At 37.0% G+C, this 19,541-nt stretch overlaps 1 protein-coding gene and 1 non-coding gene across 8 annotated transcripts in view; one reads left to right on the top strand and one right to left on the bottom strand.

The window, feature by feature from the left end:
• Nucleotides 1-2,623: 2,623 nt before the first annotated feature.
• On the bottom strand, nt 2,624-2,728 carry LOC115940707 (U6 spliceosomal RNA). Its single transcript, XR_004075440.1, has one exon. It is a non-coding gene; the product is annotated as a U6 spliceosomal RNA (small nuclear RNA).
• A 751-nt stretch (nt 2,729-3,479) lies between these two features.
• CDK1 (cyclin dependent kinase 1) overlaps nt 3,480-19,541 on the top strand; it is an 83,515-nt gene continuing 67,453 nt past the window's right edge. For 2 of the 7 annotated variants that reach the window (XM_081824211.1, XM_081824205.1), the window contains exons 1-7: nt 3,608-3,738; nt 5,588-5,649; nt 10,999-11,155; nt 12,032-12,155; nt 14,615-14,785; nt 16,008-16,171; nt 16,721-16,862. In XM_081824211.1, the coding sequence (XP_081680337.1) occupies nt 5,613-5,649; nt 10,999-11,155; nt 12,032-12,155; nt 14,615-14,785; nt 16,008-16,171; nt 16,721-16,862 (795 nt within the window). In that variant the 5' untranslated portion in view covers nt 3,608-3,738; nt 5,588-5,612. The other 5 variants (XM_081824212.1, XM_081824207.1, XM_081824206.1 and 2 more) reach the window with 5 other exon arrangements.

Genomic DNA, 19,541 nt, shown 5'->3' with positions numbered 1-19,541 from the left:
GCAGGGAGCCTGATGTGGGGCTCGATCCCAGGACCCTGGGATCATGACTCTAGCCGAAGGCAGACGCCTAACGACTGAGCCACCCAGGCGCCCCAGGAATGCACTTATTAACACAGCATGAACAGCTATAAATGCATCAGACAATTTTTGGAATCTGGAATCTTTAGAATGTAGGGCATAAGCTTAGAGCAGTCACAGAAACAGCTCATATGTGAAAGAAACTTGATAAATGTTTTTTCAAATTTAATAGAAATTCTAAAAATCTACATGATGTTATCAATAATGAGGTAAGAAGTCATAAAAACTTTTTGAAATAATTAATCATAATAAGCCAATTCGGATTAACCATGTTAAAGGAAAGACTGAATTATCTTTTTTCTCTTCATAGTAAATATTACAAAATTATGTTTCATATAAAGAGACAAAGATAAAGAATTTGCCAGCCAAAAGGATGAATAAGCATTTAAAATATGGATTGCAAAAGTTGTTGCTCCCCAAAAATGTAGGACAAAAAGCATTATAAGGGATATGTCAGGCAATTAATAAAAATATAATTTTCTATGAATTTTGTGATTTTATGGCACTTTTCAACTTTTAAAATTTTGTAATTTTACAATTTCTTATTCTCAAAATATATTCCCTATCGTACTGAATCTAGCATTCTTTTTCTTTAAAAGGGTCCCCAAATGATAAATACTTCAGGCCTCCTGGAACCTACATCTACCTTTGTCCATCTATGGCCACATGGATATTATATTGGTACCTCACAATCAACATGCCCAAATCAGCATTCCCCCCGCCCCACTCCCTGCACTCCCTCCCCACCATAAGTATCCCTCAGCCTCTCTCCAGAACTGTAGTTGCATCCACCCATTGTCAAACACATACCCTAGTCATCCCTCATGACTCTTTCTCCTTTAGTCAACACACCCAATCCACCCCTCAGGTCTTATAGTTCTAGCTCCTCCAAATAGCTCATCATCATTTCCTCCTTTTCAAACTGACCACCACTGCCCACATGTGCCTCCAGGCACATTGTTACTTGCTGCATCTCCTTCCAGGCTATTTTATGTATTTACAAGCAAATATTTCTTAACATTTTTATCTGAAAAAATACTTGTTTTAGTCAGCTTGGGCTGTCATAACATAAACTGGGTGGCTTATACATCAAAAATGTATTTCCTCACAGTTCTGGAGGCCAGAAGTCTGAGACCAAGGTGCCCACATGGTGGGTTCTGGTGAGGCTTCAGGGTTTATAGATGGCGCCTCCCTGCTGTGTCCTCACAAGGAGGAGAGAGAGTGACCCAGTTCTCTGGTTTCTCTTTTAATAAGAGCACTAATCCCATAGTGAGGACTTCACCTTCATGATCTCCTTTAAACCAAATTATCTCCCAAAGGACCCATCTCTAAATACTATCACTGTGAGGGGTGGGGCTTCAATATAGGAATTTGAGGTGGAGGGAGACATAATTCAGTCCACAGCAATATTGGTTTCTAAAAACAAAACAAAACAAGCTTATATGCAGTGCCAACTGCTCTTTTTCTTCCTAAATGGAGCTTACCAAAATATAAATATGACATTTTTTGTAGCACATCGCTTTCCACCCTCTCCTCTTCCGTTGTTTTTTCGTAGCACTTAGAGAATAGTTCTAAAATAGTTCTGCACCTCTCCTGTGCAACCCCTTAGGACAGTATTCAGGGCTCTTTAAGATTCTCATTCCAAACTCTCTTCCCTGCTTAACACTGGGGGACACCCCGCACCCTCCAATGGCGGCACCCTGAATGCCCTGGGCAGACTTTAAGTGCTTACCTCATGGAATTTCCTCTGTTTGGAAGCTCCACCCCACAATTCTTTCTCCAATGTCTGTTCGAATTAGTAATTTGCCCCTCTATGTTCTCATCTCACTTTATAGCATAATTTACAGTGTAAATGCCAGAATAAAATTCTAAGTAATCATGTGTTCTCCCACCTCCAACACTTACAGCAGGAATTGTATCTGATTAATTTTGTGTCTATAAAGTACTTTAGAGACGCTAAATTCAAGTTGGCCCGAAGAATTAATAAACTGTATTTGCGAAGACGATAGCACGAATTTACAATAACCCCTGAAAGTTTAAAAACAAAGGTAACTGAGTTAAATTGAAAAATCTAGCATCGCAGCTGTGGAAGCTTGTGGTCTTCTTTATGTTGAATGTAAAATGGATATAATGAATTACTAGCTGTTTTTAGATGCTATAAAATGAACACCTCGCTAAGGCATCCCAGAGATGAATATATATATATGTACTCATTAAAATCAGTACCCTGAACTGGCAGAGAACAGTTTTCTTCCCTAGAGCACTTCTCTGGGGTAGTCAGTTTTCATTTAAAATGTGAATTTGGGATTTTAAAAGTAAATTTTAAAAGTTCTTAGGTTCGGGCAGAGATTTCAGAACGCCCTACTTCCGATGTGAATCCCAAATATTCTCTGTCACCTAGGAGCATAAAATTGTTAAGGCCATGCGTTCATACCACAAATAGTGCCAGATGACAAATGCTGCTCCCTGTGTAAAAGGGCACTAAACACTTAAATGCATGTGATATACTAGCTCCCTTCTTTATCCTAATGTGGGTCTTTTTTTTTTTTTAATGGAACACTTCACCAATTTGTGTCATCCTTGGGCAGGGACCAGGCTAATCTTCTGTGTATAGTTCCAGTTTTACCAACTGTGCTGCCCAAGCGAGCACCTAATCTGGGCCTTTTAATAGTATTTTGTAGAGTTCATGGTAATCAGTCTTTGTCCTACATCCCATTAAGGGTGGTGCAAAGAGAAGCCCTTATTAGGGGACTCTTCTTATCATTTCTATTTTACTCTTATTTTCTTAAAAACTTAAATAATGACGTTCAAGCACAGACATCTCTCTTAAGGTTATGGTGGAGGGCAATGAGAGAGAGAGTTTTTGATACTCTTATTATTTAAAGAATAATTTAGATCCCTTTTTTTTTCCTCTCCTGGAATTGTGAATTTTGTGTTTTAAAAAACAACTAAAATTCTGATGTGAAATATTTTAAAATTTAAAAATGTGAAATTTTGTTTTTAATTTTTAAATAAGCAGAATTTTTAAATAAATAGAATTTAAACAAAAAGTTTAAAAAGTAAGGTAAAAACAAAGTATATATATGTGTGTGTGAAATGTGCTCCTTTGGCCCAGCCGGAAAATCATCCACTTACTGCTGCTAGGAGAAAAACATAAATATACAGTAGCTTTAAGTATTAGAAGTGAAAATAATGGAATCTGAATGTAAATGTAGTATCAGTGTTGTGATGAGATATTTGAGTGCAGTAAGTTTTAATTGTGCCAATACTGGAAGGGTAAAAACCCGACCCATGGCGAACAGTAGATTTCCGACGACCAGAAACAGTAGGACGACGCTCTCCTGCGATGAAAGAAAGCGCCTGCGCTCAGACTCAGTTGGCGCCCGCCCTCTTGCTTTTTCTCCAGCCGCCGTTTCCACTCTCTTTCGCGCTTTAGCCACCCGGGAAGCCCAGCCCCAAGCGTCCCTGGGCTCCGATTGGCTCCTTTGAAAGTCTACGGAGTACCTGATTGGTGGGCCCCGGGCCCTTTAGCGCGGTGAGTTTGAAACAGCTCGCACTTAGCTGCAAAGCTGGCTCTTGGAAGTTGAGGCAAGAGCGACGCCGACGTGGTAGCCGCCGCCGCTTTCGTCGCGGGATAATAAGCCCGGTAGAGTTGCTGAGGTCAGGGTCATGCCTACGGGGCGTCTACACGGCGGGGGCCTGCTCGGAGACCCCGGAGAAGGAGTATTGAGGAACCGGGTGGTATTAGGAGGCCGGACTGGGCAGCAGGGGTCTGCGCGGGGCCGGGCCTCTGGAAGCTAGGCCGCGCCTTCACTCGGGCCCCGGGGGCCTGGGCGTGTGAGCGACGCCGGAGCCCGGCTTTCCCGGAAGGCTCGCGGGAGCCCAGACCCGGCGGGCATACCGCGGGGAGGGCAGGGGCTGCCCTGGCCTCGGAGTTGCAGTCTGGGGTCGCGGTGGGCAGTTCTCGCGAAGAGGCCGCCGACCTGGCTGAGGAGATTTTCGGGTCCTGCGTGAAGCCAAACCCTTGCACTGGTTCGACGACGCGGATTTCCAGGCTCCGTCCTAGGCCCTGCGGTTCCGGCCGGTCCCGCGTGCGCTCTGCTCTAGCCTCCGGGGGTGGAAAGCCAGACCGCACCTGGGTCAGGTACCCACGCCGGTTCCCAAAGCCAGGCCGTCCCGGAACACCGATCGGATGAACTGACTTGTGGGCCTTCTCGGACTTCCCTCCGTGCCCAAGGCCCTTGTGCTCCCAGAGCTTTTAAGAACACCTGGCCAAGGATAGAACCAGAGGGAATTTGGATTTTTTCGTTTTTATTTTATGCTTGGTGACTGTTATATACTATGCAAGGTGGAAAGCTAAGAAATGCCGAGAGATACGTATATGTGTGTTTTAGTATCCCTTAATTTTTGTTTAATACTAGGGTTACCAATGTGCACGTCTTGCTTCCTTTAAAGACCTGGAGGTCTCTAGATAGGAGATGAAGCTGTTGGTGTTTTACATACTGCTGCTAGTAGTACAGAGCCTCAGAAGGCATTCAAAAGGCATTTTAAAGCTTCATCCTTTATATTACATTGTTAGAACAGGAAAATGGAGAGAGGGTAATGAAACCCAGCTTTGAAATTTATTGTTCAAAGTGAGCTCAACAATTTTATTGTTCTTTAGGCATAGTAAATCTGGATATTGTAGAAAAAGGTGATTATCCTAATTATTGCCGTTTTGTAAAATTAAAATAAAAAATATTTAAGATTGGCACTCATGGCCAGTGTAGTGCAATTTTGTTCATTTAAAAAGATTTGTCTCTAATTCTGGAATGATTTTGAAGATGACTGTGAGAAATAGAACTTAAGTGTCAATTACTCAGTGACCTTCATATATGATTTTAGTGATGAGTGTGTTAGAAAATCAGAGTAATTATGCTTGGGCTTCTGAAGATGTTTCAATGGCCAACTTCTCAGCTGAGGAAGTCTTGAATGTCTCCTTGTCAGCATTTCAACTGACATTTGAGCAATCTTGCTAATGGGTGAGCAGTGTGGCCACATTAGCTCTCTGTTTGTGTCTTTAAATATTTTTCCTTTTGAATTTTCTTCAAAAAAAATGTAAAGTACAAATTGAGTCAAATAACATTATTTGTGGAAGTGTTTGGGTATAACTGACACACATTGGTGCTCCTTAGAAGTGTTACATAAAGAAAACATACTTCTGGTTTTTGTTTGGAAGGGATAGATAAGTTGATAGCTGAATTTGAGGGTTAATTTGACTGGAAGAAGCTAAATATTATGCTGGTTAAGATATACAGATCTAGTGTTTTAAGAGCTAACAAAGATGGAAAAATCTTATTGCAGAAGTCCTTTCCTTTGTAAGTGTTGTTTTAACATAACTAATATTTATGGAAAATTAATACTGCACTAGACACTGGAAAATGCTTTACATATTGTATCTCATTAAAAACTTAAAACCACCTTTTGAGTTAGTGGCATGAGATCAAATCAGCTTTTCCTCTCATTTTAGGATCTACCAAATCTGCTGATTAACTATGGAAGATTATACCAAAATAGAGAAAATTGGAGAAGGTGAGTGGTTTTAATAATAAAGTTTTTAAAAAATGATTTAGTAATGCTATAAATCTGGGACATGAAAACATGTAAATATTTATTAAAATCCAGTCTTCAAGGTATCCTGTGCTAATGTGCATTAATTATATGTTCTTTACATGGTAACTTGTAAAATGTTCAGATTTTAAGAAAGTTGAAATTATTCTGATATGATTCCCTGTCTACCCTCTTCCATCCCCCTAATAGTCTTACATTTTAAAATACTAAACACTTGGGCGCCTGGGTGGCTCAGTTGGTTAAGCGACTGCCTTCGGCTCAGGTCATGATCCTGGAGTCCTGGGATCGAGTCCCACATCGGGCTCCCTGCTCGACAGGGAGTCTGCTTTGCCCTCTGACCCTATCCCCTCTCATGTGTTCTCTCTCATTCTCTCTCTCAAATAAATAAATAAAATCTTTAAAAAAAAAAATAATAAAATAAAATACTAAACACTTAATATTTGTATTTTGAGAAGACTATTGATACCTTGTATGTGTGTTGGTGGGGAGAGGTTAGGGCAGTAGAATTATGTTAAGTTTAATACTGTACTTTTAGTCTCATACAATTATTTTTAAGATCAGTATTTTTACCTAAACTTTGTAAATTAGTACAATAGACTATTAAACCAATTTAAATAAATTTTCTATTTAGTTTCCTTAGATTTAAATGACCTGTTATGTGTACATGTTTAAGCAAATTTAAAACAAATAACTCTTGTATATAATCATTCATTTCCTTTCTGTAGTACTTAAAGTTTTTAAAGAATGTTTATGTGGCATAAATGGAAGAGTAAAAGTATCCCTTTGCCTTTTTTTCCAACAGAATATCTAAGTTTCTATTAAGTTGGTATTTACATTCTACACTCTAGGAACAAATGGTACAGCTTGTACAAAGTAATTTGCTATTAGAGTCCAATTTAGATAGGTTCTGTTTGAGGAACATTTCCAACTAGTATATTTTTAGTGTGTTCCAAAACCGTATTTGTATAAGGAATACTACTAAAAATCCAGGGGCGGAGGACTGGAAGGAATTTAGTGAGATAGTAATGATAAGTTTAGGTGGTGATTGGTTTAGAGATCTATTCTTTTTCTTAACTTACAAATATTATATGATATTTTTAAAAATCACTTAAATACTTTGTAATACCTGCTCAATTAAGCTAATTTTGTTTCTGAGTTGAAAATAAGAAAGTATCTACTGTCTTCTGCTTTGAGTTTTTCTTAATCCCCAGAGAATTAAATGAGTGCTGTTTTTAGTTTGGAACAAAAAGTTATTCTTAAAGTGTAAATGTGTTTTTCTTTAAAACTCTGGAACTCCTAACATGCAGGAGACTACAGATTTGACTCTTGAGAAGAGGTACTCTAATTGAAATACAAGCAGTAAAGAGTATAATTTCAAATGTAGTCTTATTTCCTGGAGTTAAAAGATTCCATTCTACTACATGATGTCCTCATATTCCCAATTCACTGACCCCTGGGCTTTTGGCAATGGCTGTTCTTTCACCTTGAAAGCCACTCTCTGCTGCCTTCACTTTCATCTCCTTGTTCTAGTCCAAGTGCATTTTGTAGTTCCCTTTTTGTTATCTTTAATATCCTTTTTCTTTACTACATTGTAAGTAAGCTTTATGAAGTTTGGGATTTTGTCTTGTTCATAAGTGTTTGAACAGGACTTGGCAGTAGTGTCTAGCACTATTGGAGATATTAAAATATTTGATAATAACATTATCTACTTTTCTTTGTGTGTTTTCCTCTGTTTCTTTTTCTGGTTTGTATTGTCTTGACTACTCCAGTGCCTGGCTGTTTTGGATTTTGTGGTGGACACGTTTTTGAAAAAATAAATTGTATGAATAATTTAAGGTCTAGATGATATCTTTCACACAGTATTTTCTTTTGGTTTGCCAGATACCTGGTCAAATTCTACTAGCATTAAAGTAACAATTTGAAAAGTTAAATTTCTTTCCCTCAACTTTATTTTATTTCCAAACATAGAGAAGTTGAAAGATAAATTCAATGAACCTGTAATACCTTTTACCAAGATGTTAATTTTGTCACATTTACTTTATTATCTATGTGTTTTTAGCATTTTGTTTTTCTTTTGACCCATGTAAAGTAAGTTGTAGAGATGTGCTTTACTACTAAATACTTTTGTATGTATCTTCTGAAGAACTAGCCAATGTCATGCATTTCATTTGGTGACTAATGTCTCCTTAATCTTTTTCTAATTTAGAATAGTCATCCTGACTTTTCCACCTTGACGCTTGAGTTTTTTGACAACTTGATTCATTTCTTAAATACATCTAGACTTTTCTTGTTTTAGTTATTACAAAGGTGTTCTCTGGTTTCTTCTGAATTACAAAGATCTGAGTGTTGTCACATTCTGTTATAAGAAAACATCTTTTTGGATCATAGAGAGTAGCTATATCCATGATGTGGGACCTAACTTGGCCTTTATTCACTCAATAAACATTTGATTAAAGTTTTTATGCTTACCATTTAGAGTCTCCAGAACTTGACCATAACTAACATTATTTTTTTAATTTAATAATGTGTAGTTCAGGGTGGTTGGGTGGCTCATTTGGTTAAGCATCTGCCTTTGGCTCAGGTCACGATCCCAGGGTCCTGGGATCATGAGTCCCACATCTGGCTTCCTGCTCAGCAGGGAGCCTGCTTCTCCCTCTCCCTCTGCCTGCCGGTTCCCCTGCTTGTGCTCTCTGTCAAATAAATAAAATCTTTTTAAAAAATATAATAATGTGTAGTTCATTTCAGAGTATATATTATGCATTTCATAAATAATTTTTGGTGCTTAGCCAGCAGAATCATTCTGCTTTGTTTAACTAGAGCTCTGTACTAGTAGTTATAAGAGTGGTAATGGATCATAGAGTCAGAAGAGAGACATAGAGCATTGTGATGTCTAAAATTGAATAAATACTAAGGGTTAGATATAAGTTAGTTAATTGTTATAAGTAAATTTTAGGCCCAGATGAGATTGTACAGGAGAGAGAGGAATAGTAGAGGAAAAAATTAGTTCTGAATTTACCATTAACTGCTTATTATGCAATTGACGAATCTTGAATTTGCTTTAACAGTGTGCCAGGTAATTGTGCTACTGACTCACCTACTTTTGTGGTTTTTGATGCAAGAATAATTTATATCCAAAAAATGGACAGACTTTAATTGAACAGAAGGTTATTTTTAAGGATGGTTGTGAAGATCAATAAAATCAGGGTTTTTTTTTTTTTTTTTTTAATTTTATTATGTTATGTTAGTCACCATATAATACATCATTAGTTTTTGATGTAGTGATCCACGATCCATTGTTTTCGTATAACACCCAGTGCTCCATGCAGTACATGCCCTCCTTAATACCCATCACTGGGCTAACCAATCCCCCTTCCCCCCTCCCCTCTAAAACCCTGTTTGTTTCTCAGGTCCATAGTCTCTCATGGTTCATCTCTCCCTCCAATTCCCCCCGCCCATTTTTCCCTTCCTTCTCCTAATGTCCTCCATGTTATTCCTTATGTTCCACAAATAAGTGAAACCATATGATAATTGACTTTCTCTGCTTGACTTATTTCACTTAGCATGATCTCAGGGTTTTTTAAATCTGGAATAACTTTGGTTATCCAAAAGTCACACTTAACCCAAATTTAGTCAAAATAATGTAAAATTTTAGGCTCTTAGGTCAATTATGTCTTTAAAATCATACCACTATTTAGGAAGGCAGACAATTGTATAGAATTTCTCTGTTTAAAACAAAATTAGAACAAAGTTTATGTAACATCACCAAACCATCCTTAATATTCTAATTAAGCCAGGAGATAATTTGATAGTAGTTCTTAGCCTTTTTTGAAATATTGCTACCTTTGGAGAAACTGATAAAACTATAGATCTCCTTAGAAAAATGGACTCTAATCACTTTTGAAGTTAAACCGTTGTACAGAGAAATAGCAGGTTATTCAGAATTTTATGTAGTCAAGAAGTTCAAGATCTCCCTATATTTTCCAACCTGAATTTAAAATTTTTATTTATCTGTTTATTTAAGATTTTATTTAGTTTTTAAGTAGGCTCCACACCCAACATGGGGCTTAACCTCACGACCCTGAGATCAAGGTCATGCTCTGCCTACTGAGCCAGCTGGGCACCCCTCCAACCACAGTTTTAAAAAGCACTTATCTCGGGGCACCTGGGTGGCTCAGTCGTTAAGCATCTGCCTTTGGCTTAGGTCATGATCCCAGGGTTCTGGGATCGAGCCCCGCATTGGGCTCCCTGTTCTATGGGAAGCCTGCTTCTCCCTCTCCCACTCCCCCTGCTTGTTCGTTCCTTCTCTCACTGTGTCTCTCTCTGTCAAATAAATAAAAATCTTAAAAAAAAAAAAAGGAGCACTTATCTGGGACTAAATCTATCCTGTATATGAATTTTTTTAAATTTAAGGTTTATGCATATTTATTTTTGGGGGGAGTGAGAGTGAGCATACAAGCAGAGGGGGGTTGGCAGGCAGAAGGAGAAGCAGGCTCCCCGCTGAGCAAGGACCCCAATGCTGGACTTGATCCCAGGGTCCTGGGGTCATGACCTGAGCCGAAGACCGACCTAAACCAACTGAGTCACCCAGGCATCCCATTGTATATGAACTTTTTAAACTAGTTCATCTCCCTTAATATTGCCGCTTCTGTTCTCTGTATCCACCCTCCTCCTGCCCAAGATTTCTTATACTGACATTGTTGCTCATTATCTGAAGCTTATATATCAGAATCTGTGTTCTTGTTAACTTCCAAATGGGTGTGAAGCTTTCATACTATATAGTAGATATTTTGAACTTTATTAAATTTACTAAATTTGCTAAATATTTCCCAAATATTTAGTAAAATATTTTAGCTCCATTTTTTCTATTTGAAATGCATAAAACACTCTCTACAGTTTTCTGAAAGTGTGACAGTGACTCCTATTAATAATTCCTCAGCCCAAATCATCTTCACCCTATATTTTATGCCTGCTTTATTGTTGGGTGGGATATTTGAAAGGAGATAAATCTCAATCGGCAAAGGATCCATTTTCTTTTCTTCTCTAAAATGTGCTGGGAAATTATTGGTAATTTAAATGTATGGGAAAATTGTGACAACTACATGAATTTTATTTCTAAACTATAGACATGATAGCTTGTAGTTAGCCTCAGTTTCTTTTTGGAAGTGATGAGGGTATAATTATGAGTAAGACACTTCCTATCTGGTCACAGTAGACATTTCTATCATGTGACACTTAATGGGATCAGTCATTTTTTAAAATCTTAGTTTGTGGAGGGTTTCATATAGTAGACATTTACTTTGTCTGTTTCAGGTACCTATGGAGTTGTGTATAAGGGTAGACACAAAACTACAGGTCAAGTGGTAGCCATGAAGAAAATCAGACTAGAAAGTGAAGAGGAAGGGGTTCCTAGTACTGCAATTCGGGAAATTTCTCTATTAAAAGAACTTCGTCATCCAAATATAGTCAGGTATGGTATATCTGAATTTAAACCATTTTCCGCATACTATTTCAAATGTGAATTTCAATGTGGAAATTTTTACATTTGCTTAATATCTGATCTAACTTTGCTGAGCGGAATAGAACCCTACTATTTTTGTTCAGTGGGAATGCCAGGCATAGGAAGAATAGGCTTAAAGCAGGAACAGAGTTAGAGGAGCTTGGTAATAAGAGATTTGTATTGGGGGCTGGAAAATCAAGGTAAACTGGCCAAGGGAGAAAAGGAAATCCTTTTTCACAGACCTTTATCACCGATACCAATCTGAGCTCTGGTCCTTGAAGACCCCTTAGTCAGAGTCCTAAGACAGGTAGCTAGGTCAGATGAAAAAAAATTTTTTTCTTTAAGTATTTGGATTGGTGTTTGGGGATTTGTTTCCTAATAGTCCAAGTTAGGGTTTAATTGCATTTTTCTGGGGCTGGAAATAGTGAGCAACTGTTAAGGGTTCCTAGTAAATTTTAAAATTTATTTCTATAATTTACTTCATTGGAAAGACAAGGTCTGAGCAACAGTCAACCTAAAAATGTTCTAAATGTCTTTTTTTTTTTAAAGAAATGTTCTTTTGAAATATAAGTGATTTAATAGTTAGCACCTTCAGCATAATATGACTTAATTTTCATTTGCTGTCCTGAATGTCCTTTCTCAAATTCTAGTTTAGTACTAAAGGTTTTCACTACTAGGGAAGCTACCATCTTTTCTTTCCCAAAACTATGTATTTTTTGTTATAGAAAATTTCTTACAGTCTCACTTTCTGTGATAGCCATTGTTAAATTTACGGAAGTTTTGTTTTGTGAGAGGTCAAAAGTGTTTGGTAGATTATTTTTTCCACATGATTATTTTATTCTCTAGTCTTCAAGATGTGCTTATGCAAGATGCCAGGTTATATCTCATCTTTGAATTCCTTTCCATGGATCTCAAGAAATACTTAGATTCCATCCCTCCTGGTCAGTTCATGGATTCTTCACTTGTTAAGGTAAGAAGCTTATTTAATTTTATTGGTATTTATCCACTTACTAAATTTATTAGTATTTATCTTACTTAATTTTATTAGTATTTATCCTCTGAGTATAAAGGGTCTACTCTAGAAGTTCTGTATTTTGGAGGAATATGCTTAGAAAAAATGTTAGTAGAAAGAGGAAGAAAATATTTTTCTTCCACAGTGTATAGATTAAAGTTACCCTTTTTATTAGTAGATAGTGCTTCTAGTTATAAAGTGAAAAGCAGTGCCTGGCATAACATAAAACCATTAAGTATGTATTCCATTGTTGGAAACTAGGATATTTTGGTCTTTATTTGGCAGTCAGCTGTGTGTAAAACAATGTAACAAGCTTGGTAGGGTAATGACAGCAAGTGGTTTTATTTTATTCTGGTTTTGAATGTTTTAATTTATTGTTGACATTATATTTCAGTTAAATTATAAATGTATCATTTTTTTTTTAAAGCATTGTAATCTATAAAGTAGATGTGTCTTTCCTTTAACTGTACCAATACCAAACCACTCCTCAGGGGTAGGTAGCCATTGTTAGTTTTTTAGTAGTCTTACAGATGCTTGTATGTCAACTTTGTATATACACATACACTGTTTTACAGAACGGTAAAACCCTTTTTCTGTGAGACATTCAGCATAGGTTGCCCATCTATCTAAATGTTTGATCTAATTATTTATTTTTAAAGATTTTATTTATTTATTTGAGAGTGAGAACGAGCAGGGGGTAGGGGCAGAGGGAGAGGGAGAAGCAGACTCCTTGCTGAGCAGGGACCACCCCCCCTCCCCAAAGCAGGGCTCAATCCCAGGACCCTGAGATCATGACTTGAGCCCTGAGCCAAAGGCAGACGCTTAACTGACTGAGTCACCCAGGCACCCCTGATCTAATTATTTAAACCAATTCCATACTGATAGACATTGAAGTTGTATTCCAACTCGGTGATTTATGCTCTCATGAACCATGCCCCAGTGAATCCTTATGTTTATTTGTGGTCATTTGCAACTTTATAGAATAAATTCTATTTTTTTTTTTTTAGATTTTATTTATTTGGTAAGAGTACCAGCGAGTGCACGAGAGTGGTGGGGAGGAGCAGAGGGAAAGGGACAAGCAGACTCCGTGCTGTGTGCGGAGCTGGACTTGGGGCTCAGTCTCACAACCCTGAGATCTTGACCTGAGCTGCAACCAAGAGTTGGATGCTTAACTGACTGAGCCACCCAGGTGCCCCTAGAATAAATTCTTATAGCTTTAATCAGTGAGTTGAAGATGTTCATTTACATTTAAAATCTTGATAATGCCAGTTGCCCTCTAAACAATAGTAACACTTTACTCATCGTGGTGTGTGACAGTTATTTTTTTTAGCACCTACTTCTATCAATCTTGTAAATATTTTATCAGTCCATTATGTGAAAAAAGCATATTATCATTTTGTATCTCATTTAATAATTTTTCATTTTTAGCTATTTATAAACAGCCTATACGTAATTCTTTTTTAAAAATATTATTTTAAGTAATCTCTACTCCCAATGTGGGGCTCAGACTCAAGAGTCGTACTCTGTTCTGACTGGGCCAGCCAGACGCCCCAGTCAATTCAGTCTTTTTTTTTTGTTTTTCTAACAGTTGATTTTATGTATTATTTGTAATTTTGAACTTTATAAGTCAATACTATTACTATGTGTACTTTATATTTCTGTAATACCCCTGTTGCTTCAAATGATAATTACATTGTCTGGCAACACCTGTCTTATACAATATTTTTCTCTGAACTAATAAATAGCATGTTATGATAATTACCTTTATTTAAATATATAATAATATCCTGTTTGTTATTTCTTTTGGAATCTATGACTAGTGTTTCCAAAGAAGAAATTAATATGTAATGATAAGAAATAGAAATGGACCAACCTTATTCAAAATAAAAAGAGTTGCTATAAACATATAGACTAAAGTTTAAAAAACTGTGGGGCGCCCCAGTGGCTCAGTTGGTTAAGCATCTGCCTTCGGCTCCGGGTCCTGGGATTGAGCCCCGTGTCCAGCTCCCTGCTCAGTGGGGAGTTGGCTGCTCCCTCTCCGTCTGCCCCTCCCCCTCCACTTGTGCTCTGTCTCTCACTTTCTCTCTCAAGTAAATAAGTAAAATCTTTAAAATAAAAAACTACAGAACTTAAGAATTGGGTACAAAAAATAGTAGAAGACTAAATGAGTTCATATGGATAGGATGTGTCCATAAGGAAAATATCTTTGTCTCAGGTATACAAACATGATACTGTATATCAATGGGCTTCCCACCCCCAAATGCTGCTTGTTAGTCTCAAATGCCTGAAAGCTTTTGTGGTCGTTAAATTATTTCCCTGCATTATAATTTCTTATATCTTAGAAACAAACCCACCAAGATTATTTAGAAAATCATTATGTGGGACAGTTAAGTTTCTAACTAATTTCCTTCTTCCAGAGTTATTTGTACCAAATCCTACAAGGGATTGTGTTTTGCCACTCCAGAAGAGTTCTGCACAGAGACTTAAAACCTCAAAATCTATTGATTGATGACAAAGGAACAATTAAACTGGCTGATTTTGGCCTTGCCAGAGCTTTTGGAATACCTATTAGAGTATACACACATGAGGTATGTAGAATAGTGTTTTTTGGTGCTTTTGAGTAATTGTGATTGCTGGCTTGTTTTCTGTATTTGTTCATTAAGTCAAACACTCAATAAGAAAGATTTCCATCCTGCCAGCATGAATTTATTGCCTCTCAGCTCCAAACTCACTCTTCATTGCATGCTATGTGAAAATCTAACGGGGCCTTTAAATATTCTTTCTTTGCCCACAAGCGTGATGGCTGTAGCAGGTGTGGGGAGAGGCACTGCCGGAGGAAGGGGTTTTCCTTGCTACAGTTCTAAGAGTTATTCCTTATTAGTTAGTCTCTTTTTCTAACCCTCTTTTGTTTAATAATCCTTCTTAGTAAACTTTCCCCAAGCAAATCACCGTGTAGTTTCTGTCTCCTGATTGGATCCTCTCTGGTACACAAATTGGTAAAAGAGAGGTTTTGTTGCTTATGGGTTACTGTTTCAGACATATTTAGAAACTACTGAATATAATCAAGTTTTGTCCATGTTCCACAGATGACTTGGCATTTCATTTGTTACTTCCAGAGGGAAAGGGAGTGTTGACTTCTATAGTAAAGGACTTCTGAAAGATGGTTTTCTGTGGCATTGTCTATCCCTGAGCCCAAGGACTATCTCCAAATCAGAACTTATAACATTGTTCATTTGGTTAGATGTATTGGCTTATTTTCATCATTTTTCCTATGGCTGTATAAAAAAGTAAAGATTATTTGGTTCCCATTGGCTTAAACAGTTGCTACTGACCTCATTAAGTTAGAGATGGTATTTTTACCATCGTGATAAATTATAGATACTAAAATAGTAGATCAGCTCTGACCACTAATAAACTTATTTGACTTGCTCATGTTTTTAGCATGTAAGCAGTGTATGTACGTGCATTGTACAGTGTCACACCCAAATCCATTATCAGTGGCTTTTTTTTTTTAAGTGAATGCTGTCTTGACTATTTTGATTCTTGGACTTTAATGATTTGAAAAGCAAGAAAAGAGCTGGTATGCTTTTATCTGATGTTTTTTTTTTTTAACCCCCTCGTGAATAGAACTTACAAATGAAATATTTATCTTCCATTTATTATTTTGTGTATAGATAGTTGACTTTCAAGCAATGTTATCAGAGGCAACCATGGAACCTTTTAAAGGACAGTCCTACTGAAATATAAAAGTGTATATTTAGTAATTTAATGCACTGCATTTATTCAGTGTAAAAATTTGCTTTGTAATAGGTGGTAACACTCTGGTATAGATCGCCAGAAGTATTGCTGGGGTCAGCTCGCTACTCAACTCCAGTTGACATTTGGAGTATAGGCACCATATTTGCAGAATTAGCAACCAAGAAACCACTTTTCCATGGGGATTCAGAAATCGATCAACTCTTCAGAATTTTCAGGTATTTTGTCTTTTTAAGAACTTTAAAATTTCGGGGGCGCCTGGGTGACTCAGTGGTTAATCAACTGCCTTTGGCTCAGGTCATGATCCTGGAGTCCCGGGATTGAGTCCCTCATCGGGCTCACCGCTCAGTGGGGAGTCTGCTTCTCTCTCTGACCCTCCCCCCTCTCATGCTCTATCTTATTCTCTCTCAAATTAATAAATAAAATCTTTTTTTTTTTTTAAAGATTTTATTTATTTATTTGACAGAGAGAGACACAGCGAGAGAGGGAACATGAGCAGGGGGAGCGGGAGAGGGAGAAGCAGGCTTCCCGCCGAGCAGGGAGCCCGATGCGGGGCTCGATTCCAGGACCCCGGGATCATGACCTGAGCCGAAGGCAGACGCTTAACGACTGAGCCACCCAGGCGCCCCAATAAATAAAATCTTAAAAAAAAAAAAAAAGAACTTTAAAATTTCAAGTGAAATAATAATGAAGGCAACATGTATTGTAATATTAAGATTATATTTATGCTTTAACTAATAATTTCTTGTTTTGCTATACCCTTTTAGAGCTTTGGGCACTCCCAATAATGAAGTGTGGCCAGAAGTGGAATCTTTACAGGACTATAAGAATACATTTCCCAAGTGGAAACCAGGAAGCCTGGCATCCCATGTTAAAAACTTGGATGAAAATGGCTTGGATCTGCTCTCGGTAAGGAGACCCTTTATACTGACTTCAGCATTTTTGATTCTGAATGTGCTCAATTCATTTCCTTTACCTGGGAAATAGAAAACCAACATATATTGAGCTAGGCACATAACTATTACGCCTGTTATGTTTATTGTATTACTAGCTCCATTTTAGATTCCAAGAAACACGAGTGGTTTTGAGAGGAGGTTTTAGCATTAGTTGTTGTTTGTTTGAGTTTTTAATCTGTTAGGTAGCTACAGATGCTCTGTGAAGGAGAGGCCAGGCTTAATATGCCTTAATTGTTTTTAAGTAGCTGGTTCGTAGTAGCCTTCCTTTCTAACTTTTTATCTCGGTGTTCACAACTTTTTAGTTTATCTGAGACATAGGTGTTTTCCTTATTGCTTGATATTTTTAGTTATTGAAGCCTTTTACTGCATGAACTCATGAATTTCTCACTTTGTGCCTCATATGTATATCAGAAAGGTTAGTAGAAGGACTAACGTAGTTCTTAAAAATCTTTCCCCTTTACTACATTGCCATTCCCAAGTAATAGTTGTTTTCTTTAAAAGCAAGACAAAAAAATCTATTAGGATAAAATAAATTGTCCTAGGTAGGCCTTTAAGAAGGTAGGCTTTAAGAAAATTGTTTTAGAACAGTATTTAAATATTGAGCTTTTAGACAGAACTAATTTTTATGAATCTCAGCTAATGTAATGACAGAAGAAAATAAGGTTTGTGTAGGTTACTGAACAAAAAAAATATGTATATTGCTCTATTATCCTGTAAACCTTCTAATTGGTCTTTGGGCTCCTTTTAGAATTTATAAATCATTATGCTACCGAATTCAGCTCAGATTTCCAAATTGCTTTATGCTTTAACTAATAATTAAGTGAATTAGTGAAGTCCAAAGTCCTTTATCTGTCATTCACATATTTTATATTATCAGTTGTTGATTTGACTTAGAAAGTGTTCCTTATCCTGGGCCCAATCTGTCTTTTTAACGTCTGTAATTTTTGAACACAAAGAATTTCACTTCAGTCAATGAAACAAAAATCAAATACTGTAAATCATGGTTCCTTAGTCTAGCTGGTATTGACCTCTTGGACTGGATCATGTTTTGATACTAGGAGCTGTCCTGTACGTTACAAGATATTTAACAGCATCCCAGTCCTCCATCCCATAGCTACCAGGATCATATTCCTCTCACTTGTGACAACCCAAAATGTCTCCAGACACTGTCAAATGTCCCCTGACAGGCAAAGTCTCACCCAGATGAGAACCACTGCTGTAAATCCTCAGACTTCGTTTTAGATTTAAACTCCTTAGTTCTAAGAATTTGGGCAAGTTACTTAACCCTTGAGCCTCAGTGGGACCAGTACTTAGCTTTTGTGGTGAGGATTAAGTAACATCATATGTGCCAAGCACTTAATATAGTGCTTGTTACATGATAAGAGCTCAGAGGGTTACTAGATAGTAAAAGTATATCTAGTCTGCTTATTGATTTGGTTTTCTTTAAGATTAATGTTTAAGATAAAATTTAAGATCAATATTGGGGCGCCTGGGTGGCTCAGTTGGTTAAGCGACTGCCTTTGGCTCAGGTCATGATCCTGGAGTCCCGGGATCGAGTCCCGCATCGGGCTCCCTGCTCGGCAGGGAGTCTGCTTCTCCCTCTCCCACTCCCCGTTTGTGTTCCCTCTCTCCCTGTGTCTTTCTCTGTCAAATAAATAAATAAAATCTTTAAAAAAAAAAAAAAATTTAAGATCAATATTAAACTTTATACAGTCTTTTCTGGTGATGTGTAAATTAAAACTTTAATACTAGGTTGTCTGACTATAATTCATTTACTGACTCATTTTAACTATGTTTATAACACATTGTGCTCTGGTTTTGTTTTTATTTGGAACTTGCTGGAAGCTACATTAGAAACCACTACAGTTAATTGCCACCATTTCAACAATGTTATAAATAACTCAGATGGCCATTTAATTCTCAAAGTAAATATAATTAACTAGATATCTTTCTTAAATTTATGTCCTGGTTTTAAAGCTATCTCTGAATGCTTGTGTCTTAAAGCATGATTTGTAGCAAAAAGAGGTTGTTGAGATATCTGTAATTTAAGGAATAAGTTATTTTAGAGCTAGAGGGTGAAGTATGGAGGATGAGGCATTTATGTGGTTTGGTATTGAACTAATGGAAATGTTCATTTAGTTGTTTTTTTTATTAAAATTATTAACTTATGGCTTATTGGTAGAGAAATTAAGGCTTTATGGAAATTTTTTTTATGGTTCATTTCTTAATAAAAACCTTTTTTGCTTTTTATCTCCCCCCCACACCCCCAGAAAATGTTAGTCTATGATCCTGCCAAACGAATTTCTGGCAAAATGGCACTGAATCATCCATATTTTAATGATTTGGACAATCAGATTAAGAAGATGTAGCTTTCTGACAAAGAGTTTCCACGTATCAAGAACAGATAGTTATATTTTTACTGCTAACTTTGTCTGTTTTTGTTTTGTGTATTTTTCTTTTCTTTGTTGTAAACTTAAGCTGTACTTCATCTTCTGATTTCAAAAGTGTAACTTAAAAATGTAAATATTGTTCTATATGAATTTAAATATAATAATTCTGTATATGTTTATAGATCTCACTGTAACAACTTTGTTACCATAATAAAACTATAAATCTAGTTTTGATGTCAGGA

Source organism: Leptonychotes weddellii, chromosome 6 (genome assembly GCF_054177405.1).
Source record: "Leptonychotes weddellii isolate Sample4059 chromosome 6, ASM5417740v2, whole genome shotgun sequence".
In the NCBI taxonomy this organism is placed as follows: Eukaryota; Metazoa; Chordata; class Mammalia; order Carnivora; family Phocidae; genus Leptonychotes; species Leptonychotes weddellii.
This window is presented reverse-complemented; position numbering and strand designations above follow the sequence as displayed.